This window comes from Uloborus diversus, chromosome 8, assembly GCF_026930045.1.
Source record: "Uloborus diversus isolate 005 chromosome 8, Udiv.v.3.1, whole genome shotgun sequence".
Taxonomy (NCBI): domain Eukaryota; kingdom Metazoa; phylum Arthropoda; class Arachnida; order Araneae; family Uloboridae; genus Uloborus; species Uloborus diversus.
In genome coordinates, this window is record NC_072738.1 from 42,450,962 (window position 1) to 42,478,008 (window position 27,047).

General features: G+C 34.7%; 1 protein-coding gene across 1 annotated transcript in view; it reads right to left on the minus strand.

Moving 5' to 3' along the window:
* The window catches only part of LOC129228329 (ADAMTS-like protein 3), a 116,821-nt gene that overhangs the window by 37,214 nt on the left and 52,560 nt on the right, over positions 1–27,047 (minus strand). Inside the window, exons 10-12 of the mRNA XM_054863006.1 lie at positions 26,515–26,660; positions 4,784–4,972; positions 580–709 (exon numbers count right to left, since the gene is read on the minus strand). Of these exons, the coding sequence (XP_054718981.1) occupies positions 580–709; positions 4,784–4,972; positions 26,515–26,660 (465 nt within the window). The remainder of the gene's footprint in view (positions 1–579; positions 710–4,783; positions 4,973–26,514; positions 26,661–27,047) is intronic.

The window sequence follows — 27,047 nt, forward strand, 5'->3', positions numbered from 1 at the left end:
TCCGCCATCTTGGGGATAAACGCCGTTTTCCTCCTATAGCTGCTGTGTGCTATGATGAAGTAGAGTATTTTGCTTCTGGTTATGGGGCTTTTTGATTGTGGATTAACATGGAGTTAATAAAAAACCATAACTATTAAAATGAAAGTGCTTCAGTAGCGACACGTCCGCCATCTTGGGGATAAACGCCGTTTTCTTCCTGTATCTGTTGTGTGCTATGATGAAGTAGAGTGTTTTGCTTCTGGTTATGGGGCTTTTTGATTGTGGATTAACTTCGAGTTAATAAGAAACCACACTATTAAAGTGAAAGTAATTCAATAGCGACACGTCCGCCGACTTGGAGCTAAGCGCGATTTTCTTCCTGTAGCTGCTATGTGTAATGATGGAGTAGAGTGTTTTACTTCTGGTTATGGGGTTTTTTGAATGTTGATTAACATGGAGTTAATAAGAAACCGCAACTATTAACAAGCAAAGCACGCCACTTCATCATAGCAGACATAGGAAGAAGGCGGCGTTTGATTCCAAGGTGGCGACGTGCCGATACATAAAATGCAATTTAGGGCTTTAATAAATGTGGCATACATTTGAGGGCAGGGCTGTAAGTTGCACTTTCTGGTGAGAGGTTCTGGTTTGAGGCTGAGATCGCATAACTGGGCTGATACTTCCACTTCGTCTGGGAGTCGAAGGCACCGCACCATCGATGAGTGGACACCTGCCGAAACAGAGAAAAAATATCTTGATCTGATTACAGGGTGTTCCAAAAATGACGATCGATTTCCCCGAAAGCACAATTGTATTGATTTTTTTCACAAGTGTCTGAAGAACCGCTTTTATCGCTATAGTTTGCTGGAAACTACGTGGTAAATTTAGAACCTCTTAAAAAGGACAAGACCAACTTATCCGAAATTTTAGCTCCAAGAGAGCTGTGGATCCAACCTTGTTTCTAGCATTCATAAATACGTTATAATATTCGCTGGTTGCTATGATGTAAAGAAATTGATGTTTAATTGAGTAAAATGCACATAAGGTCAATCTAGAAAGGTAACTTAATTCCCAATTTAAACAGAAATATTTCAGGAAATGTTTACTGTAATGAACCTCATTTTCACACTTTATTTGTTTTTAATTTGTTTTAATTAAATCTTCTTCATTTATAGAATAAAAAAATCAAACATGAATCAGGCAACACATCTAAAGTTTGCACACCAGTTTTCTGCAACGAAGCTTTTATAAAAATACTTTTTTTTTTTTTTTTTTTTTTTTGTCCACTGACGATTTTGGAACCAAAATGTCGGATCAGTCAGCTCCCTTCACATAGTGGCTTTGGGTAAATCATAAGATGAGGCGCGCCAGCTGCACCATCTAAGATCCTCGTAAAAGCCCCACAACAAGGTCCAATACTAGAGGCTACATGTGAACAAATTCAGACGATCTAGTATCTTTAGATGTTGATGATCGACTAGGATATTTTTCATCTTCCACTCTACCGGTTTGCTACAAGTTGAGGGCCATTCATTAATTACGTAAGGGCCCGGAAGGGGGGGGGTGTTAGAAAAATCTTTATAACCCTTACTTAGGGAGGCAGGGTTCAATCCCATTTTCACGTAATATTTTTCGAGTCGATATTTCATATTAGAAATCGCGCAGTCAAGTAGTTTGACAAGGATCCTATTTCATTTGCGTCTGAATGGTAAAATACGTATTAGGATGAGCAGTTTTTTATTTGTTTTACAAAGAATGAATGGTCTGAAATATGGTAAAAGAGTCGTACTATTTATGGTATGTTTCATTTTTAATTAATATCGGATCATATAATATATTTGAAAAATTAAAATCTTTGGCCTTTGTCAAACTGGAAGTTTTAGTGCAATTGATCCTTTTCTAACAGCCTTTTATTATTATGAAAAACAAAATGGAATCTTACGTAAGAATATGGGGAGGGGTTTGAAAAATCTTACGTACCCTTAGATAGTGAGGGGTCAAAAATAGCCAAAATCATCCCTACGTTATTAGTGAATGGCCCCTTATCTGATATCGGTCCTTGCTGATAACTGTTCCCCGTGTTTTTGAAGGTACAGCTAATGCCCCTTTTATAAGCTTTGCCACCCAGTTTCCAGGAAGTGATGGCTCTTCTTTCTTCTAAAAAGAACATCTCTTCGAACACATGTGGAAAAAAAAATGGACGCATTAGTATTTTCATAGAAATGGAATTATTTTTGGAACGTCCTGTAATGTTGGCAAGCGTCTTTGTAAAAATGAACTGAATTTCCCGAAAGAAAAGAGGTGTAAGAAACAAAAGCTAAGGTCCCTAAAAGCAAATAAGGTTAAGAGACAAAAATCAAAATTTTGAGAAAACTAATGCAAATGATAGGCGAAACACCTTTCTTTCACTCCACAAAAGCAATTTGTGGGGTAGGTGATAACAATTTAAAAATGCTAGGCTAAGAAGCCATTACATTGCCCTTTAAAACGAAACAAAAGCTGTCTTGTTTTCCTTGGGCATTAAAGAGATATAAGCCTTTAAAGTAATACAATAATAACTTTTGCACATTACTTAAAAAAAAAAAATCCAAGTACACTGGATAAGTAACTTAAAAATTACCATGTAACCATATTTCACTGAAATACATTTGCAAAATGTAACTTTAGACAACAAATAACTTTCAAATTTTATTAACTATATTTACGAAATATAACTTTTCACCAAAAACAAGCGTTTTATTTTATTTTTTACAAGTTAATTTACCTGTAGCTCTGACAGTTGCTGCTGTGTGATGTGATTAAACAAACTTATTGAATGAAAGAACGATACCTTTCCATTATAAACAGTAAACTTGTCGCTTTTTTCATCTTAGCTGTTATATATTTTTTATGGCGAAAATGTGGAATATGGGTGGGTACATTGGTGATACAAGGATTTATCGCTTTTAAAAACTATCGATATCATAGTTGGCGGCACTCTACAATTGGGTGGCTTCCAAAATTTTAAAAGTATGTATTTTTTTTTTTTTTTTTCTGAAAGGGCAAGCTTAAAAACAGAGGATTTAACCATCCTCATATATATAATATTCAATGATCAAGTAACGCTCCTGACGTCCTCAAAAATGAAACTCGCGCCACGTCATTGTAATTCGATAATACGTTTTGGTAATGTTTAACGTGTAGGTAATGGCTTTATTGTAAGCAGGCTGAACTGGATCCGGTAACTTAATTATTTTTCTGATAAGACTGTGTCATTTAAGGTGAATGAAGAAACGAAAAAAGGGTCAATAATGAACGCTACCCACTGTAATTGACGGTTAATCCACTGGAGTTAGGGTTAACATTTCAACTATCAAAATATCACCAAACAGGCAATTGCTCCGTTAAAATGTAGAGGCAATTTTAACCCGTCATACCTTTACGGGCGATTTTCTAATTTTTTAAATAATTTGACAAAGTTTAATATTTTTTAACAATTATTTTAATTGGTGAGAAGCTTGAACTTATTTTTTTTTTCACTTCTGCACATGACATCCCAAGTGATAAAATGCCATTCACGAATGCTATTGTGCACAGCGCAAATTATCATGTTCTGGCAACGCGGTTGACAGCAAAGCGTAAACATTTAGCGTGCTAATGGAGTAGCAAGCCAAAGTACATCACTTGTGATTTCATAAAGACCATACCTTATTTCCAAAATCGGACATTTAAAAAATTTAAATAAAATATAGCTGTTGGGGGAAAATTTTTGGCTTCATGGTATACTCATTATTATTATTATTATTATTTGCTTATTCTATCAATTTCAGTGACTAAAAGTAGTACTTTTGACTAATGGAAACCACTCCTATTGCATTGCAACCATGGCATCATGTCTTTTTACGTTATGTTTGGTCAAAATTAGAGAAAAACTACTCGCTTGTCGCTACCATTAATTCTACTGTCTTCTCGAAGGACTTTAAATTAAAACGATACAGAAAGCTACATTAAAATGAAAAATAGCCCGTGAAATAATTTAATTCTGCCACCAAAACGTTAAAATCGCGTGCCAAAAAGTAAATAAATTAATAAACACGTTTTAAATAACATGAAAAGTTTTATTTATATGAAAAACACTACAAACTAAAGTAAAACAACATTAAAAGCTCAAGTAACATCACTAGCTTTATCCTAAAATCATGTTCAAAGTCATGGTAGGTAACCTTTTTTGAAGTGTGATCTGGTCCTTGAGTGTCGCAACTTAAGTGCCTTAATAAAATGGCATAAATATTATGTTTTACATGTTTGAATCATTCCTTTTTATGCTCTAAGTTGTTTGAAAAGCAATGTAATTGTACAAAACAGCCTATGCAGCATTTTGGATCTTTTTTATCTGAAATTTTATATTTAGCACGTCAAGAATATCGAATTATTTTTCTCATCAATATTGAGGCTTTATGAAGGTTGAGATGAGAAAAATAGAAACAAAAAAGGGAATTATCTATCCTTTGCTTAAGCTTATTCCAAGCCGTTGAAGGAATCACAATTAGATTTTTGAAAATTACAACATTTGTATTAAAAAAAAAAAAAAATGCCCTAAGTGATTACTTTGAATAGATTTCCCCTCCCTCTGCTGTTGTAGGGGTGCCCACTTAGGGGGTTTCATGGCGCTTGGCGCAGATTGCTCCATTGAAATTGTTAGGGGGGAGGGGGGCTGTTGCTTTTGGTGGGGGTCTTTACGATCTTTAGGGGGGTGCGCCTTTGCTCTTAAGGCACCCCTGGCTGCTGATTTAAAATGTGTGTCTTGTTTATGACAAAATCATACCTCCTCCACAGGTTGTACTACAAGGAGTAAACTTTTCTGTGTTCCATGAATAGAATGTCTTTTCTTCCTCGACTTCAACGACTTTCTCGACGAACGGTGGCTCCACCTCTCGGACAGATTCCAACTGGCGAGGAGGATGTGGAGGTGGGCATGGGACGGTGCACGGTTCCAAGTCAGATGGGCGAATTTCTGGGAAAATAGAAAGAATGGAAATATTACAGCAATAAAGGATCATGCTCTCCAACTGCTATGCGGAATCTTCGCAGCTGTAAAAGAAATTAGTCAAATTCAGTGGCGCACACAAGGTGAGGGTCCTGGGAGCTCGGACCCCTCCCATGGCCCTCGAGTTTTTTCTATTGACTATAATCCTATGTGTGTAGTATGTAAAGCAAGGGTAGATTTAATAAATAAATCTACCTTTGCTTTACATTACATCTGATAATATCAGATTTAATAAATGAAAAAAAAAATGTAACATTTTCTCTCTTTCTTCCCCAAGAAAATCAAATTGCATGTGAACATACATTGTTTTAATCTAAACTGTCTGGCTTTGCACTTGGTGCGGTTTTAGAATGACGATTTTGCTTCGCTGTTTCAATTTTTAAGTATGAGAAAAGTAAATAAATTCATTCTTGTGCTTTCTGATGGTATTTTAATTGAGTATTTGTTATTTATAAATTTATTTTATTTAACGAAAATGTAACTTCTAAAGGGGGGTCCTTATTAACATATGACCGCAAAAATGATAAAAGGAGTCATGAATATAATTATTCAGATTTTAAAACTTTTCAGTTCAGAAAGTCTTCAATTTCTTAATCGCTGTTCTTGCCAGGTTTCGGCAAGACTACATTTAATATTCCCCCTTTTTTTTTTTTTTTTTGACTTCTTAAGTTTTTTTTCTGTTTAAATGGTGCCCTATTCTTGATTGCAAAACTGTAGTTTATCAAAAACGAAAACAACCTTAAAAAAAGAAGAAGAAGAAAAAGAAGAGAAATCCTTGCTGACATGTAAGCATGTAGGGTGTGCCGAAAAAACAATATTTTTGAGAAGCAAATTCTAATAGCAAAATAATTGTTGTGTATTGTCAACCTACACATATGAAAAATAATGAAAAAAATTAATATTTATGTCTTCAGATCGCGCATTGGCAGCAATGTTTGGAAAAAGGGTAAAAAATGTTCAATTTTTAAATATTTTTATAAAAATCCAAATGTTCAAAATTTTTGTTCGAATACCGTTTACATGCTTCTTTATAACACTTTCTTGGTATATCTTTGAAAATATTTACATTCCTTTGCAATATTTGGTTCGCACATAAGCCGCAAAATTACGTGAAATCAACCAAAAATCGACGTTTTTAGCTTATTTTGTATGTTGCAGTATTTCTTCTTTTAAATCCCAGTTGTATATATTTTTTACAGTAAATGTGCAGGTGCACTCTACAGTTCTTTGCTGGAACTGCAATTAAGTTATGTTGCATTAACAACCCAGAAACCACCGCAATTTGGTGGTTGCACTTGTGTTCCATCTGCAGGTCTCAAGAAGAATGGTTATTGACTAGACTCATACATTTGTAAAGTAACTTACAATAATAACTATTTGGTTTTAAATAAGTTTATAAGTTTTGATAAAGGCTTGAAGTTGGCCTTGTGACTCAATTTTTGCATTGAGGATCGCGAGCATAAAGGTTTCTACATTAATCCATATCTTGTCTCATCCCAAAAAACACCAGACTTACCGACTCACTAACCAGTTTTATAACCCATTCCACAGCCGGAGTGTAAAAGAGGAACATTTACTGATTTATGGGTAAAGCACCAACTGTTTGTGTAAAATTAATGATTATTAACTTAGAAAGTACTCGGTCGGAAGAAATCGAAGTTTTGGAAACTGACTTAAAAAGCGAGCAAAAATATTTGATGGATATTGTTAATGTAATATAGAAAGGAAAATGTGACTTTGATCTCGCTCCCACAAAATTAAGACGTTTTAGTCACTAGCTTTCGTTAACGTGTGCTAACGGAGTGCTGGGACTGTGTAATATTTAAACTAAACTACTAGTAAAATGAAGGCACTCATAAATAATATCTTTAAAAATTATGCTTCTATGGTTTGATATAATTAAAATTTTAAAGAAAAGAACAATCATGAACCTGTATACGTATTTAAAGTCACAAAATCTACAAGTCAGATGTGTGATAATCTCCCAAACATCGTGGATCCGGTGATTCAAAGAAATACTTCGTTATTCTTGAGAAATTGTTATTGCTCATAGCAATGCACTTAGGCGAAATATAAAGGAGTTGGATTACAGTAGGGTATATATACAATACAAAAGACTACCAATAAAGAAATACTTCTATAGTTATAGGATAATTTCTTCCATCAATATGAAGATTTGAAACTTCGAACTACAGCAGTTAGTTGACAGATCAACGTGTTTGCTTCCTTCGCTTCAGTGATGATGTGAAAAATAAAAATATTTTATCCTTTCTGGAAACTAGTGTACATTTGCTTAAGAATGTATCCCTGAAATTCCCTATCACACACGGGCAGTGGAATGGAATGAGGAACAGTGTTCAATGAATCTGCAAAAATTCATTTTTGGTATTGGACGGAAGAGATGGATTTATAAGAAAATCTTTATATTTTTCAAACATCAGTGCCAAAACTGAGTCGTAAGTCCAACTTCAGACATTGATCGAAACGTAAAAACTTGTTTAAAACCATATAGTTATAATGAAAGTTACTTTACAAATGCATAAGTCTTGTTAATAAGTCCAGACTTCTTTGGAATTGCAGGGTGGAACACAAAGTGCAAACACTTACTTGGGGTGAGTTCCGGGTTGTTAATGCAACACAATATCATTGCAGTTCCAGCAAAGAGCTGTATAGTGCAAATTTAATGTATAAAATACACAACTGGGACCAAAAAGAAGAAATACCGCAACATACAAAATAAGCGAAAAACGTCCGTTTTCGGTTGATTTCAAGTAATTTTGCGCCTTATGCGCGAACCAAAAACTGTAAAGGAATGCAAATATTTTCAAAGATATATTGAAAGACCATTAAAAGGAAGCATTTAAACGGGATTAGAATATAAATTTTAAACATTTGGATTTTTATAAAAATATTTGAAAATTGACACATTTTGAACCTTTTTTTCAAAGTTTGCTGCCAATGCGCGATCTGAAGACATAAATATTATTATTTTTTATTATTTTTCCCATGTTTAGGATGGCAATACACAACTTTTTTTTTGCTATTAGAAGTTGCTTATCAAAACTTTCCTTTTTTCTGCCCACCCTAGTAAGCAGCCATGGTTTACGTGTCGCATCGATTTTTAAGAATTTCTACCAGTTTTCTTAAATGCATATGAAGTATATGAATAGCGAAGAATACAACTTTAACGATTGAATAACACACCAAAAAACTGTAATTCCAGTGTGCACGGGCGTGAACCAAACGCTGGTTCACGTCTGCATGTTAATAGTTCAAAGTTGGGGTAAATTCTTTGCTGTTATTCATCGAGAATCGGGTTCTTTTCTGACAAACATTAATCGAATATTTATGAAAATCTCACTGAGCTGTGCACATCTATATTTCAAAAAGACACGAAATTTTAACAACTTCAAAAGAGAAAGAATGTGTAGCTAACGAAAAACTTCGTTCATTTGGGGCGGAACCACAAGAAGTCGTAGGAGAGCTGTAGTTTTTCCTGTAGTTCAAACAGTACACTGTAAAAACGATTTAGAAACGTTCCTGGAAAATGATGAGCAGCTAATGTAACCAATTTCTGTCAGTAACATTTCTTGCAAAAACCAGGAACGTTTTCCGCTAAAAAACCCTTCATGAAACTATCCTTGATCTTTCTTAAGAATTTGGAAACCTTCCCGGGAAAAGCTGGCACCGTTAAGGCAAATTAGGTACGTTTAACGCAGGGCGGAGCAAAGAGGGGGGTCAAGAGGAGGCGGTCGCACCCCCAAATGTTTCGAGCAGAATGATAGAAAATGGGTGAATTCCATTTATGTAAGTCCACCAGCGAGTTAGACCACCACCAGTTGAGAACCAGCGAGTTTCTCGCTGGTTCTCAGTAACTATTTAATGAAACTCGACACATTCCCAGACTAGAAAAAGTGTTTTTCGTTATTTGGATGATGACGTAGAACTTCATGAAGTATTTTCCGACCTTTTCAGAACAGAGAATACTGATAGAGGACCATGGTTAATTTTAACTAAAGAAGATATTTCCTCAAAAAGGCTAAATATTTCATACTTGTGTGTCCTGGTATGTCAAATATGATAGACTTGTCCAAAGTGGTGTGGCTGTATGGTTTTAACAAGAAAATTCCTTGATATTTTACATTCACTTTTACGCTCATTTTCTAAGTGTATATTTATTTCATGAGTGTTCATTGCTTTCTTAGAAACTTCTTAATAATGCATGTGATTATTGAATAAAAAAAAACATGTTAACAAATACCTTTTATGGGGCTCTATAATCATGAAATCTCGGAGTGACACAAAATAGTGTACAGGAGTTAAAACCATAAAAACATTTCTCCATAACTTCAAAGCAGTGATTTGGCGACTGGAAGAATTACTGAAAACGATTTTTTCAATGGTGAAAAATCTCATATCCTTTAGCATGTATGACTTCGTTTCAAATTTATTCAATTTTTTTATTGAGGAAAGTTTTTGAAAAAAATTTTATTCTATCAAAATATCTTCAATCCGCTACCCTTAAGTTTCGGACTATTCAAGTCACAGTTCAATCTACAATTGATTTGTGCACCATACTACCATAGTTCAATCTACAATTGAAACTGAAAATAGATTTTACATAGATGTATAATTCAATCAAGCGTAAAACTTTTCAAAAAAAAAAAAAATCTTCGTCCGAACTAATTTTAAAAACGCGAAAAAAAAAAAAAAAGTGACAAAACCCACATGACGATGTGAAGTCAAACATTGATTTTTTAATATTTTGTATGAAATAATAGATTCAGTTTCGAATGAAATCAACTCAAGATTTGATGATAATTATTTTTTTGTATGGTTGGCTCTTATATTATCTGGATTGGATTTTGAAAACGAAAAATAAGATATTTTTAATTATGAATAAAATTTTTAGCATGAGGCAAGAAAAAATTACAAGTAATATACCGACAGACCGGTTATCACATCCAAAGACATTTTCGTTCTTGTTATGGACTCATCAGTCTGGAATAGTGCATAACAGAGCAGAAGGCAGGTGATATCTCATTGAAGCTGAGAGCGCCGACGAGACTAGATTATTCAATGATGAGAAATTAAACCCCTCACAATTTTTGAAGTTGCCTGGGTGATTTTGAAGAGCAAGATATAAAAAGTGTTTTCATACATAACTTCGTTACTTCAATTATTTTTTAACTGTTCCAATAAGCTCAACTAGTAGAGAAAGATTCTTTTATGTCCCAGGAGGTTAGAGAATTATTTTCGAAACACAATGGGCAAAATATTCAAACGAAGTCATGCATGCTAAAGGGCATGGAGCTTTTTCACCATCTTTTCTATTTAGCTGTACTAGCAAAACAGCACGACACTGGGCAGTGATAGATAGTAACACGATTCCCTGCTCTTCCGAATTCCAAAACTCATGCATTCAACTTTTTCCAAAAGGTATAAAAACTTCAGTATCGAGATATTTTGCATAACTTATTAGAAAGTGAATCCAAATTTAATTGTTTCTAAACACTAATTTTAATTCATATTAAACCGATTTTATGACCACTTCCTGTTAGCTAATGTGTGCTTGGGACCGCACTGTGGTAATACATATTTAAGAAACTCGACCCCTCAAACGAAATGCTGAAATGCCGCCCCTGGTTTAACGTAATGCAATCAACTCCCGCTACAACGCGATCCGACTTACGTGAAAGGGCTATAACGCGAGTTTTTCAGGAGCAACGAATTTTACAGTTAATGCGAATTTTTCGCTCTCAACACGAAAATATTTGGAAAGGAATCGTAATAATAAGTATCGGCTTTGTTGTTGACGACTAAACATTGACGTCGTGAATGTACTTTAATCCTTTCAGCATCACTGACTGCTCAAGTTCCCCCACACCGCGCTATAAACATGATATAGCTTTATTAATTTGTATAATGTCACCACTCCTCATTTTTCCTTTATTCATTTTAGATATGGAAGGTGATGAAATATTGTGGCACCTAGGCACATTGTTTCATCTAAAGTTTAAAGATGGAAACAAAAAGCGAAAGTTTGCGACAATTTAAGAAAATGTAAGAATTCTTGATACGCTTGAACAACTGGAAACTGCTCCGAAGATAGCCCGACAATTAGGTATGAGTGAATCTTTTATACGTATAGTTAAAAGTCAAGAGAAAGGTAATCCGTATAAGTCCAAATCTTAGTTTTAAAGTTAAGCTCGCAGAGTAGTGTTTGAGCAAAATGCAAACAATATTGGAATCTGCTCTTGTATTGTGTTATAGATTATAGAGACCCTGAAAGAGAGGGATGTTACTATAGATGTAAATATTACAAAAGTAAATGCAAAGTTACTGTATTTAAAAATATATTACAATGACGATCAGATTAAGCAGCAAATATCATCTTCAATTTTTAAGATATAAATGTAACTTATTGTATCTACTGTATAGTACTTTTATGCTTTATTATTACTACATACTGTACATACCATACTTTTTTATTTTTATGTCTCTCACTCCTATTGTTCATTAATTTTTTCTGCGTCGTAACAGTATTTTTTGTTGAATAATGTGTTTTTTTAAAAAATACGGTAAACATTCAGCTCTTTATGTAAGAAACGATAATATACAGTCGAACCCGCTTAATGTAACAGCCATTTTGCCAAGAAAAAATATTCTAATAAGCGGGATATTCCATTAACCGGGATCAAAATAACGCATTACATTGTTTCGGTGCATTGAAAATGTATTATATTAAGCGGCATATTCTTTTGATCGATATTCTAATAAGCGGACTCAACTGTATAGTTAAAAATGGTCTAAAACAGTTTAAAAGGTGTTTAAAAATGTCTAAAATGTTTGGGTATGTTGATAAAAAAAATCATATACACCAACACTTTTCCACAACGCGAAACTTTGACTCGCGCGAGGGATCTTGGAACGCATCCCTCGCGTCCGAACTAATTGTGGCATCTTATTCGCGACTCCACATTTTTGTCAGACTATCAAAGGGATATTGTTTTCAGAGTCTATTATGAAACCATAATGGCTTTTTTATCAAGCGTAACTCTTCATTTACATAGCGTGCAAACTACTTATGGTCTCTTATTCGCTACTCAAAATTTTCGTCAGACGATCAATGGGATATTGCGTGAAGAATCTACTATGAAAGTGTATACTTCATAATGATTTTCCATAAAAAGTGACTCTTCCTTTACATAGAGGGCAACTACTTGTGGTCTCTTATTCGTTGCTCCAAATTCTGGTCAGACGAGCTAAGGAATGTTGTGGATAGAGCAATCTAAACGAAAGCCTTCTTTTGCCACCTGGAAAACTTGATGTTTCCTGCAATGGTATCTTATCACTAGCCACACGTTTGAAGATTGGCCAACAGAAGTAATTTTTTAGTACAAAAATTCAAGTCTACAAAGAAGGGAAATAAATTCCCAAGCACAAAATTAGATTGAAGCACAAAGCTATATTTCACTTCATGTAAGGAACCATGAAATTCACTAAGTCTATATTTCATGCAGATCTTAACGCTGACGACCTAAGTGTCAAATTGTGGAAACGGGGAATCAGTCGAAATACCTATAGTTCATGCTTTTTTGCCGAACTCAGGCTATTGGGCGATGTGTTCATTTGGTGACACATGCCGCAAGCAATGTATGCGAGGAGGAAGAGAGGGATTGAATCTTTTTCCCAAATGGTGTCATTATCACTAATTCCGATTTGGAACAAATTCAAAAATATATTTTAAAAAAGGATGCTTTAGGAAAAACCTTTCTGGGTAAACCATCTTAATTTCAAAAACAAAGAAATTGCCAGAAATTTTAGACAAGATATTGATAAAACTCCTTCTTTCATCCAAAAAAATATTTTTTTAGCAATCAAGCAAACTTTTTTTTTTGGTTCCCTTCCGAACATCTTTTTTTTTCCTTTCTTTTCTTTTCTTTTTTTATTTTTATTTGAGATCCGTAGTTTGTTTTTAAGCTATCAGCTTGAAATATTAAAAAGTATGTTGTTATCATAACAATTATGCAACTTAAAGTGCTTTGTACTAGAATATGATTTTCCCTCCTTTTCCTAGCAGTGCCATTACAAAGTGGGTTTCTTTATTTCTACCAGTTTTCTAAGGGTGTATAAATTATTTAAAAATTAATTGAGTTGATAGCTCATATCCACTTTTTCCCGATTTCCAGTACAAACAGACGTGAACCATCACGGTTTACGTCTGCGTTTAAGAAACAGTAGTGTACGTAATTTTGTGGCACATCATTTATCCTCGAAATTGAGCAAAATGTGAAACCGTAAAAAAAACAGATAAGTTGCTAGAAGGGGACCGTAAATAAACAGCTAAGTTGTTTCTAGCACCCAGCCCTAGCATTAATTTTAATTTTGATATCTTGAATTCAAATTATGTTTTTCACAATCGGGAATTGAAATAAGACCCTACTCGTTGTGTTTCTTGCGTCTACAAATGACTCCTTTCGCAATCATAATAACGAAAAACTTGCTCATTTGAATTCGAAACTTCCAAATTCAAATGAATGATCGAGGATGGATGTTCTGTGCTCGATGCTGTTTTTTTTCTAAAGAGGATTGTTTAAGAGGTGGGGCATCGATTCCGAGAGACCCAGACGAGTAGCCGAAGGAGTCTGCCAACACCACCGCCCAGGAGGAGCACTCGCGCGCGGGGTAGAGTGGACCTTGAAACGGATAGGACTCAATTCAACGGTCAAAACAAGCAATCGTGATTGCTCAAAAAAAAAAAAAAAAAAAGACATTCGTCGTCTGTTGAGCGCCGATTTCCCCGCCAAATGGCATGTTTCTTTATTTACATCTGGTCTATCTTTGGCGTGAACGCAGCATAGGTGATATGTATCGAATATCGTTTGTTTTTTTTTTTTTGACAGATAAAACAAAACGTTTGTTTATACAAATATCTTCCATGACTGTTACTGTACATGTAGTCACATGAAACAGCACGAAGGAAATAAGCATGTAGCTTACCAGAGCTTGCTTCAAGGGACTCAACCAAAAGAGGTTGGGGGACAGATGTCGTTTCTTCTCGACTACGCGCGTATGTTCACGGGACTTAATAATTAAATACTCCTGGTGCGGCAGAAAAACCCTTTCAAAATGCTTCTGATATTCTTACTGATTATTTTATAAAATTATCCCCTGAATCCAGACATGACAGCGTTTTACCCCGTAGGCAATCACTTTTTGAGATAGCTCTTCTATTTTTTCAGTTTTCGGCAGTTTCATAGCGATTATTTTTATTTTAAGGGGAAAGGAGCATTGAATTCACCGTTAACATTTTCCTGACTTGCTAGATAAGTGCAAAGTACAAAAACATGAAAATTTGCAGCAAGATAAGGGACGTTTAGGGATGTATTTCCCCCAAAATGTTTCAAAAGTCTTCTGTAACAACCTAAGAGTTTGTTTTGCATTTCCTTCGTAATTTTTTGGTAAAAAACGGGAGTGCTGGACTCATTCCTCAGATCCCCATCAGAAAAAAAAAATATATACGTTTGAAAAAACAAATAAAAAATACATAAATTAATCTTGAAATCATTGCATATTGTATACGAGTCGCATCTCAGTACTTCAGCAAGGGGAATTCCCGCACTAATTATATTTATTCAAGTTACATTCACTGATATAATTAAGGTTAAAAGTGAAATTAAGTACATATGAGGCAGTGAGGAGCAAAGGGATGTTTGGGGACATTTTCAAGTTTTGAGCAAAACGCGTTTAAATTTGCGGGGTTTGGTAGGCTTTCATTGATTTTTTTTAAACCCGTGCTGTATAGCAGCGCCTACCAGGGCTATTAGTACTATCTCTAGCCTTAAGACTGAGGAGAGGGTCACCTACTATTTGTACTGGTTATTTCAAAATTTATATTTTTTTCTTACATCCCTCTTCTTCTCACTGTCTCGTATATGCTTATAAAAAACATCAATGTATAGTTATACTCCCGGGGTGTACCACCCCATTGTTCAAAAACTTTCCGGGGTGGGGAGTACCGAACTTCAACCCTTCCGCTAACGTTAACAAAGATAGCCTACAATTGCATGGACTTTAATTTCAAAAAACGTCCTCATTATACCAACAAGTATCCATTTGCATCTTTGGAGCTTTAATTCACTGAAATATTGTAAGGGATATCTTCGAATTTTCATTTTTTCTCTAAGTACTTTTTCTCTACTTTTTCTTTAACTACGAAAAATTTCCTGGGGACTGTCCCGAGCTTTTTCTTCTCCAGACACTAAAAATGTATAACATTCCTCTGATTCTTCACAAACATTAAAACTGTAAGTGATGGATACCACACCTGGACATTGAGAGGACCCTTGCGGGGCATCTGAAAGCCCTTATTGAATACGCCTTGCAGAAATGCTTCCATTTGTGGATTCAGCGTTAGAATAAGTACAGGAGATCCAGAAGCAAGTGGACTTTTCTAAACCTTAAAATTATTGAAATTTTTACAATGAAACGAAGCGGTTTCCCATGTACCCTCAGAAACAGGGGTCGGGTGGAGCGTTGTGTTTAATGGAAAAAAGTATTTGATATTAGTTATATTTTTGATCAAAAGGTGATACTGGAGTTGAATTAATGACTATAGTGACGCATTTCAAACCGTTTCTGCACTGTAAAAACGATTCAGAAACGTTCCTGGAAAATAATAGGCAGCTGATGTGTGTGCCCAATTTTAATCAGTAATCATATCTTACAAAAACCAGGAACGTTTTCCGATAAAAGTTAGTAACTTTTCTTAAATACTGGGATATCTCCGCTGTTAAAAACAGTCGTGAACATTTTAGAAAAATTAAATAGGTTTAATGTATTTGATTAGAACCTTCCTGATTTACAAAGAAAGCTCCAAAAGCATTAGCGCAACCACGGCCAAAGACTACGCGAAAATTGCAAGCAAGAACTAAGCCTATTCCTGCCTCGCAAAGCTGCAGCTATCCAATGACTTATTTGCTATCATTGGGAGCTTAGTCAATCTAAGGCTCCTATATAAGGGGAGCTGTCTTATCCGACATTTTGGTTCCAAAATTGTTGGGCGAAAAAAATAGTATTTGTACAAAAGCCTCATTGCAGAAAACTGGTGTCCAAGCTTTCGATGTGTTCCCTGATGTATGCTTGATTATTTTATTCTGTAGATGAAGGCTATTTAATTAATACAAATTAAAAACAAATAAGGTGTGAAAATGAAGTTTATTACAGTAAACATTTTCCGATCCTTTTTTGCTGAATTTTTGAACTAAGTTATATTTCTAGATTCACCTTAAGTGACGTTTTACTCAACTCAATATCAATTGTTTTACGACATATCAACCAGCGAATATTATAACGTATTTATAAACACTAGAAACGAGGTTGGATCCAATTTTGTCTTGGAACCAAAATGTCGGATAAGTCAGCCTGGCCTATTCAAGGGGCTCTAAGTCAATCCAGACGGGCCGTAATCAAGCCAAAGTCGATGCACTAAATAAACACGCTCAATCAATCTTCAAACTGGTAGCAAAAAATATTTTTCACACCAGTGCAAAGTCTGCTTTCGTGCATTTTTTAGCAATTTAGGAAACTTTTTTGCGAAGATATTTGATTTTGCGGGGAAATAGGTGAAAACCTCTGAAATCCCGAAACGTTCCAGTTCCACGGAAGTAACCAGTAACGTTTCGGATTTTTTTTAGTGTGTCACATGTGAACGATATAAAAGATAGCCTAAATCAGATTTCACATGTGAAAAAATCGTGGTAGTGAACAATCGCACTTCGGCAAAGACAGTGTAACAGCTCAAAGTTTGGAAAAAAAAAAACTTACTAGCTACAGTTTGCCTACGGATTATATGGAATTAGCCCTATTCCGGTTAAGACGAGTGTGTCTGAATGAGGGGGAAAAGTAAGGATTTGATTATCGTGTCCCGCTCATTTGAATGTGACTCTGCTTGATTTAGAGGCTAACATACATCTACAAAGGCTGACGTCCCTGAAAACTAATAGATGTGTACATTTCCGCCTGTAAACCGGATGTTTGCCTTTCCATCTAATCGGTGGTCAGACTGTATTGATTTAAAATCTACATGTAATGCTCGTTCCTGCCACAAAACTCGCACAAAATTAGCTTACGTAACTGTTGCGTGGTGGTAAAAACGATATAACCAATTGTAATAAAGCATTAAAATGTCATAATTTAGACGAAAATATTTCGGACTTTAAGTATGCATTTTTAGTATAGACAACAAAAACTAACTAGTAAACATCACATTATAAGTTCTTCGCTCGTATTGTAATATTTGAGACTAAATCGATTAAAACTACTATTGCATAAAACCTTGATTTTCTCTATTGCTGCTTTTTGAGTTGTGTCACATTCCTTGCTGGGGTGCGAAATGTAGGGGAGAAGGACATGTAGGGGGGGCCCTAAATTTAACTGCACGCCCCTGGTACGCCCAGTCCCTCCTCCCGAAACTTCGCAATAACGTACCTGGCTGTAACTAGAACTAGTTTTTGTGCAAAAGAAAACTGGTTCCGGAACAGTAGGGTAACGGCACCAGTTAATAGACATGGTTAAGACATCACTCTCAGGTTAACTCAATTTTCTGATCCTTTTAATGCATTTGAATTTTTAAAACTATTTTTTTCTCATGCAACTACATCTCATCTAACGTTTGGCTGCTTTTGAATCTTCTAAATTAGTTAATTCTATTTTTATTTGCTCAATTTTGAAAAAAGCTTCGACCCCCAGTAACAGACACAGAATAATATGATGATACCCAGTAACAAATAGGATGAGGAAAGGATGAGTAATGGACAGTATTCCCTCTTTCAAAATGTGCAAAAGTTCTTTATTTTTTGAAAATAAAGCCTTATTTGATTCAAATGAACATGAAACACCAGCGTGGCGGCTGTTCATAACCTTCCATTACTGCCTTGTAAATACCTACTGGCTCATAAAACTCTCTCTCTGATAACACTAGATGGTTGCACCATATTCATGGACCACAGCAACATCAGTTAAACCCGCCTAAAATTCTTATTATTTAAATCCAAACTTATGACTGTCTGTTACTGGACCCTTGTCTATAACTGGTGCCGTTGCCCTACTGACAGATTAGCAAAATTATCACAAGTACCATCATCCCATCCAAAGTATCTTTAAAAAAAAACAATCTGAAAGTTCTAAAACACTGTCAAGTTTTTTAAAACAAAAATGTTTTTCGTTTTAAATCTAGGGAAAACAAATCGTTAGGAGATAAAACACTTAAACTAGAATATATTTCGGAGACTTTCAAAATTTAATCAAGAAGCCAGAAATAAATCAGGTCATTATTTTCTTCTGAAAAAGATTTCGTGCCTCACGGAAAAATATAAAAAAAAAGTTTTGTTTTTCCGGAATCGACTTTAATTGAATAATAAGTGGGTGTCTTTACTGGTCCGAAAGAAATTTCGGTATTATTTTCTAAAGATAGTTCGCAGTTTTTGTGCCCCGATTTTTATTTTTGAAAAACTTGGGGCAAGTGACTTAATTAGCTTTCTTTTTTCGAAAACAAAAGTAGTTCAAAACTTTCTTCCTTTTTGAGAGATTCTGAGTAATTACATTTACTTTTAGATCGGTCGAAAACAACTGTCCATGTTTCGTTGTTGGACTCTTATAAATGTTTATTCTTAAGTAATTCTTCTGAAATAAAATAATCAGTTTTAATTAAGTTTAAAATTTTTGAAATTTATTTTGTTCTCATTTAATAATATAAAGCAAGTTTGAAATTATTTGAGATGCATTTTGGAGCTTCGCAAAACAAAAAAAAAAAAAATAGATTCACGAAAAATTTTGATTTTTGAATTTTCATGGATGTACTTTTGAAAAATGGTCGGTTATATGTTTGTCTCCATGTAGAAGCGAATATTTTTTTTCACGCCGCTCTCACTGAAAAAGTACTACATTGATTGAAAGGAAATTTATTGCTCAATGAATTGAAGTGCGTAGCAAGGGAGCTACTTCTCCCTCCCCCACCCCAAATTCCTTGGTTTTAACATGCTTTTCAAACTTAATACGCTGGTATTTTATATGCATGCGAGCATTGTTGGGGAGATTTCTGGTTGCGTATATCTTTGGTGCTGATGAGTAATTACTGGCAATCAATGGAACAGCAAAATTGAGGTTGGGGGTTAACTCCTCCTCCCCCCAAGACCTTGTTTTAACATGGTTTTAAATTTGTATACGGTAGTTTTTTTTTTTTCTGTAAAGGCAGTTATGACCAGATACCTCCCCTAGGAAGTAAGCTGGGGCTGTGCCATTGCTGCCAGTCGCTTAAATGAGGTGGTGCAATCAAACGCTTTTCTCGTACGAAGTAATGGTAGAATTAAAACAAAAATTGGTATAGTATGGTGAATTGGTACATAGTATTGGTAAATGAGAAAGAGACCTGTTGGTGCTGATTCGTTATTTGGCAAAAATCGCTCCAAAGGGGGGGGGGGGGGTGCAATGCACCATTTTCCTCCTAAAACCAGTCTAATGTATCTGAAAAGGTATCGCAAGAATTATATCTGAAAGTGATATACAGATGTACAGTCATAGAAGAAAAAAACGAAACACTTTTAATTATTCAGCCATTATACATGCTAGAAAGAAAAGAAAGGTGTCATCCAACTTGTTTTAAAGTCTTCTTCAAAACTACGTAGGTTAAATTTTGATAAGGGACCATATACAAAGCTAAATGAACACCAACTCTTGATTTTCAAATGGGAACCCCCATTTTTTGCTACAGTGAAACCTGTAAAGTTGACCACCCTTGTAAGTTGACCACCTGTCTAAGGTGACCGCCTTTTTCTGGTACAAAATTAGTCTTATAATATATAAATCAACCTCTATAAGTTGACCGCTTGTTTAAGTTGACCACAAAAGTAGTGCACCGTAAGTGATCAACTTACACAGGTTTCACTGTATATAATTATGTTTAGACAGCAAAATTCAGATAGGGTACGAAATTTCACTGCATTCCGTGCAGTAGAACAGGAGTTATTAACAAAAAACGTTTTAGGGACCGTCACTACATTGAAAACGCTTCTTTCAAGGTCACGGCTTATTAAGTAACGGAATGTAAGCAAAAAAAGAAAAAAGAATACTTTTATTTAATTTGAATTTTGACATCTTGAATTCAAATTATGTTTTTCGCAATCACGAGTGTGTGTATGTAGGTGTGTGTGTGTTTGTGTATGGGGGTATGTGTGTTTGTGTGTAAGGGGTATGTGTATGTGTGTGTAGGCTGTTTGTGTCTGTGTGCAGGCATGAATGTGTGAGTAGTTGTGTGTATGTGTAGGTGTCTGTATGTGTGTGTATGTGTAGGTGTCTGTATGTGTGTGTATGTGTATAGGTGTATGTGTGTGTATGTGTCTGTGCGCGTGTGTGTAGGAAAGGGATGCAACCTGGAGACGGCTTTCGCTATAGGAACAGCATCGTGAGGAGTCGGTCGACGGTGATGGTACGGAGGGTGGCGGTGGGAAAAGAAAATGATAGGACGCCAAAAACAGTCAAATGAAAGCAATAAGCAATCGTGATTGCTCAAAAAGAAAAAAAAAAAGATCGAGATTATCCAGCTCAATTCATGATTTTTTTAAGTTCTCTTTTTTCTGTAATTCGATACATTTTGGCCGATAATGGTGCGCCACAAAGCAATTTACGGTCGCAAACTTTTTTTTTTTTTTTTTTGAAAAAAGGTAAAAATATTTACTGATTTTTGTCTGTCTGGATTAACCTAAGAAAGACGGATGGGGTTTGGCTGGTTCATCGTATATATCGTTGCTTAATAAATCAAGTAACGACAAATTGAAAGTAATGGAACTTTTTGCTTTTTCTAATATGAACCCATTGGATTGCTTATATAATCATTCAGCAAATTAGCCTCAGAGAAATGAAAATATCCAACTTATACCTAGAATCATGATGTGAATATGTTTAATAAATGTATTGCATCTATGTAACAGGTTTATTTTCGAATGAATAAAAAGTCTTTGATGTAAAATGGAATTGCGCGTTTTTAATTTCGCAAAACATTGAAAGAAGTTTGAGTCATCGCATACAAAAATATAAAAAATATACCGCACAACGTGGGAAGACGCAGCATTAAATGATTGGAGACTCGAGCGAAGAAAGGTTCATTTATTCCGTGAAAATTTGCTCTAAATACATAAAATGAACCGAAGTAATAATCCAAAAAATAAAACAGAAACAGGAGAATATAAATACCCGTTAGTGAGCAAAGCGTTCATACTTGAACTTCATTTGGGAAAAATTTGGTTATTTGAATTTACACAGTGGACAAACACAGTCATTGTTCTAGCGGCTTTTTTGTAATCAAAAAACGAGAATTTGTTTCAAATCCAAATTTGATGCGGAAGATCATAATGCGTGGTATTATTAAAAAAACATAACACAATTGGCGATTTTAGTTAAACATGTAAGGGCTCTTAAAAGCAATTTACGAAAAGAATTTCCCAATGCAGTTCCCAATTCTAGCAACGAGATTCGAGATGGTCCAACCCGTAATTTAAAGAAACAAAGTTATTTTAGCTTAAAACAAGGTGAACGAAAATCAGACGTCTTGTCATTTTTCTGATTTTGTAACTTTGCACTAGCAAACAAAGCTTAGCATTATTAAAGTTTATATTGCGAACCACATACTTTGCAAACGAACATCTTCTATAGTACAGCATACCTGTCACGCGATTTTATCGAGCCTTAAGTTACAATTCCGTCCTTGCTGTGACTTTGGCAGACTGGAATCGGCACCAACTCGTCTTGAATGCAGAAGTCAGGTCATTGAAGCTGAGAGCGCGAACAAACTGGTAGGTAAAGTAAATTTATCTGCTGTATATTTACGGCGTCTTACAGGTGAAATAAATTTTTTTCATCCACCAGTTTGTAGGCACTCTCAGCTTCAATGACATGACATCTGTTTCATTGCTCGGCTAAACCTAGTTCAGGGCTGTATGCTCTATATTGGTCTAAAGAGCCGCCTTCGAATGGGATAACCAAGCCGCAATTTTATCGCAGTGAAGACGCGGGCCACATTCGAAGTTGTTCTAAATGGCACGTTGCTCGATTGAAGTATAAGATCAGAAAGCAGAATTAGAATTCCAGTGTCATAAAGTTGGAGCAAATATTCAGATAATGGGTTCTGAAAAACATTCATTTCATAAGATAGGCATTCAGTAGTTGATAACAATAATTTATTATAATTCTCTTTTTCGATATTTTTCCATGTTATTCGAAAAAGAAGAAAATAATTTGAAATTTTTTCTTTGTCTTGCGAGATTGATTTTCATGTCAAATCACGGACAATGACACAGAAAGTAAGTAGAAAAATAGTATTTAAATTATAATTAAGAATAGACAAAAACTCAACTTAATCTAACACTCAAATTAATGTTTTGTTAAATCTTTGACGAAGTCAAAAAAAAAAAAAAAGTTCACAATTAGCCACAACTATTACTTTTGTGCAGAATACGGGCTCAATGCACGCGGCTTACTACTGCGACTGACATTTCCTCTCCTAGATCTTAACACATTGAAAATTATTCAAACACTTTACAAATAAAAATAATAATAATAATAATAATAATTCCTAAAAACCAGCAAACTTATCTAAGAGCAAATATTACCTATTGACCCATCTGGATACTGTTAAAGAGGAAATTTCACGCTGTCAGCTATTTTTCGAGTGCTTTTTCCCGATTTGGACAAGGCAATAGTTTTTCCTTTTAGCAAATTATCACCGGGAAGAGCCATTAATTCTACACTGCCTACTGCAACATGACTAGCAAGACAATGAGGTTTTATTGTATGTTTCTATGAAAAAGTTGTGCATGTTAATTTTATTTTCTGAGTTATTGTTTTACAAAAGGCAATGGCTAAACGCAGAAAAAAAAAAAAAAAAAAAAAAAAAAAAAAAAAAACGGAAGTATTTTTAGTGTAGATTTTAATTTTAAAAGTTCTATAAAATATTCTTTTATTAGACAATTAAATAGTCTTTCGCATTGTCTACACATTGACGTTTGAACGATATCCACAAAAAACTGACGGTCGCAATATTGTGTTGTTCTTCTGCAGAGACAGCGAATACATTTATACATTTAAAAATTCATAGACGTAGCTCTAATGTAAAAAAACCACGTTATAATTGGTTTGCTTATTTTGTTGAACATTTATTTTTCTTTTTTTACGAAGAAACTAACTTTCATATTTTCTGTTTTAAAAAAGTATACGGTCCTCTAAAAAGGGAAAAAATGAATTTTTAAGCATAGCGCAAAAACTACTGAACATTTTTAGCTCAAATTTAGGATTCCCTCATAAGAGCTCTTCTAGATTGTTTCTCTGTTAAAATTTAATATGGTTTCAAATCATATTTTTTTTCAAAAAATATTAAAATAATTCATTAAAAAAAATTAATTTACATTTTTGGTGTTGTAAATGATATTTTTATAATTGGGTCGATTCATATTTTGATATAAAAAAGCAATCTTTACTGTGCCTAATCTAGTTTTTTTGTTATGAGCAAAAATATCAAAATACGTTTTAACATTACGAGAGGAATTTTTCAAAACTCGATTCTGAAGTAACGGCTGGATCGAATTCAACAAAATTTTGTATACGAAGTTAAAAAGGATGCTGATCACAAATATGTGATAAAAAAAGGGGGGTTCTCATTGAAAAATTTGAAGTTGATGCTCGTTTTAATATGAAGACGACACCTTAACAACAATTTTTTAACATAATTATGTAGAAATTTTTATTCCTGAAACAAAAACATCTTACACGTGTCTCTAGTGTCAATAGTCTTTGAATACGATCGAGTGTTTCGTTTGTTTTTCTATGACTGTACCAGAATGAGAACAGGCGTTTGACTTGTTTTTGGTACATACCAATCGCTGCTAAGAAAAATGGAATAAAGCGTTTTTTCTTTCGCCAAACCAACTTGCTATATATCAAGAAGTAATGCACAGGTTAGAGCAAAAATTGGTGTACACATAACTTCAATGGGAAAAGTATTCATTTTGTTTTCGGAAACAATCACTCTACAAGGGGGTTGGTGAGATCAAAATTTTTCTTATAAAGTTTACCCGAATACCATGTTTCAAAAAATAATGGATGAATTAAAACAAAAATGGATATACCAGTGGGCCCAATGTGAACAAATGCCGATTCGTTTTCGGTATATATAGTTCCAAGGGCTTGGTTTGGTATAATAAAAGTGCGTTAAGATATTCTGTATTGAAACTAGAAACATAATGCTCATGTTTAAAGCTTAAAACTTTTTGGGAAAAAAAAGTAAAGAGAAAGAAAGAAAAAAAGAAGAACGATTCTTTAATTCGAATTATAAAATCTTTTAGTTTCGCTTTCGCAATGGGTTATAATATTGTTTCTGAAAAAAAAGCTTTAATTTTAGAAATGATAACGCAGGTCTGCGACCAAAAAATTATTACAAACCAGTAGATGATTCTGATAGATTTTCCGATCCTGATTTCAGGGAAAATAGTCAAGAAAGTCTCCCACGTACAAATTTTACAGAAATAGAAAATTTAAATTTCGTAGAACCATTATTCTAAATAGTGTTGGAAAGTGAACAGCATAATAGTGTCATGAGTTGACATCAAGGCAAAAACAGAGGATTTTTTTGTCTAGGAGACGAAAATTTTAAAAAAGAAGCAATTTTAAAAGCTAATTAATGTGTCAAAAAATTTTTGTTGGAACAATTATCTTAAAAATGACGCTAGTTTGTTGAGCGAATATTCTGAAAATCCTCTTTGATTGAGAAAAATAGACGCCATATTTGAAATTAGCAGACCCAAATTTTGCAGGCCTGTGTAATTCAATGCATACATGTAAGACAATGCATACATGTAAGACATTTGAATAAGAAGAAAAAATAATAATTATAAAAAGGAAAAAAAACAAAACAAAGGGAAACGTTTCTCTCGTTTTAAATTGAAGCATATAAAAGCAAGGGTGTAATTGCCACTAGACCTTGGAGCGCGCCCATCACAATTTGCCATCGAGCTAATGCGCATGCGCGAGTAGTTCATTTTTCAAACGTACTTTGGTAGCGAGAGTATTTGAGATTTTATTTCTATAATGCATTACAGAAATAGTACGGTTATTTTGTTCTAAAAGTTAATTCTTATCGATGCCACGAATTATTTAGACATTAACGTGCCTCCTTTAGGTACTGAATTTTATGTTAACAATTGATAGTTCTTTCGGTTGTACTCTTAAAAATGCTGAATTTTATTAATAAATCTGCACAATAATGGTGCATATTTCACACTTAAAACTGTGTCATTATTGTACACTGAACGGAAGGAGCCACCCTTGGGTGTACATACACATGAATATGCATAATATACATAAATATACATAATTGTGACCATACTCCGACTGTAATGTATATTAACAGTCTGAGGGATAACGGACCGAGCGGAGCGAGGTCCTGGCGAGCCAGAGGTCTCATAGTACTTTCGTAATGAGACCGAGGCAGGGCCGGCGAGCCGAGGTCTCATTACGAAAGTACTATGAGACCGAGGGCTCGTATCCCGGAGAAATGATGAAAAAAAAATTAATGCATTAATTTCGACTTGTAATTAATACAATAATTTATTTCATTGTATTTTAATATGTTTACAAAAAACCCCGGCCCTGTACATTTTTGAAGCATATATTCGTGATGTTTTTTTGTTGTGCTTTTATGTTGTTTTTATATATATTGTGTTGTGAAGTGCTTTGATCATGTTTTTTTATCTGATTTTTTCCTGTTGGCGCTAAAAAAAGCATCGCTAAGAACGATGTATGACATATGTCGTCATACTCTAAAAACATGAATCAAATAAGAAACTTCTCAACATATGACACAACAAAAACAAATAATTTCTTTTCGAAAAATAAATATGATGCAAAGAGTAGATACAAAAATAAGCGTATTGCCCTAAATACGTCAAGCGAGAGTTCTATTCCGCTAGCAGACGATAACTATCTCAAATACTCTCGCTACCAAAGTACGTTTGAAAAATGAACTACTCGCGCATGCGCATTAGCTCGATGGCAAATTGTGATGGGCGCGCTCCAAGGTCTAGTGTAATTGCCTGTGCATCAAAACGTTGGTAGTTCATTCATTTAATTTATATTACTAGTAAAAACGGTTGGAAGATTATCTTCTGTTTCGGCGCAAAACATGGTAACAGTGTCCTTAGAATATGCTGCTATACGACGTGATTTAGAAAACAATTCAGTGAAAGCAGTACTTAGGGTCTCATTTTTGCACGCGTTTTACTGAGAACTTAAAAATGTCCTTTTGCATCTCTTGGTATGTGACTGTATCAGATGAAGATTTCCTGGTAAGCGTATTTTTAACTGAGGCAAGAAAAATAGAACTCATGTGATTGCTTCCTGTTATTTAAAGTTAATACTCAATATCGGAATAAAACATAAATTAGGTCGTAAAATCGTCTTACCTGGGCACTCGTAATCAGGCAGCCAAGCTGGTGTTCGGTTGTTGTTTATATAGACCTGACAATGGACGATTCTTCTGCGGTAACCTTGGCCGTTGCAACGGCCCCAAGGCCCAACGAAGTAAAATGTACGGACTTCTGTAGATAAACTGCAGAAAATGGAAAAAAAAAATGGGTTAGAAACAATGGCACTGATATGGTTTTGTGCCCCTGTTCAAATTCTAGAAAATAACAAGTGCCCCCCCCCCCCCTTTTCTAATCTCCTTCCTCTACCCTGTGCATCAAGGTGGATATCAAGGATAAGTAATTTGAGAGACAACCTGTAGCTCATTTTGCGATAATTTTTCACAAGAACCTTAATCAATTCTCCTATTCACCTAGGCTGTTTTTGAGTCTTCCAAGGTGGGTCTCGAAAATAAGCAATCAAAAAGACGTCCTGTAGTTCATTTTAATATAACTTTTGAACAGTCTTAGTCGAATCAATACATTCCTCAACGTAAGATTTCCACGGATCTTTAAAAAAGTGGTTCGTGGCT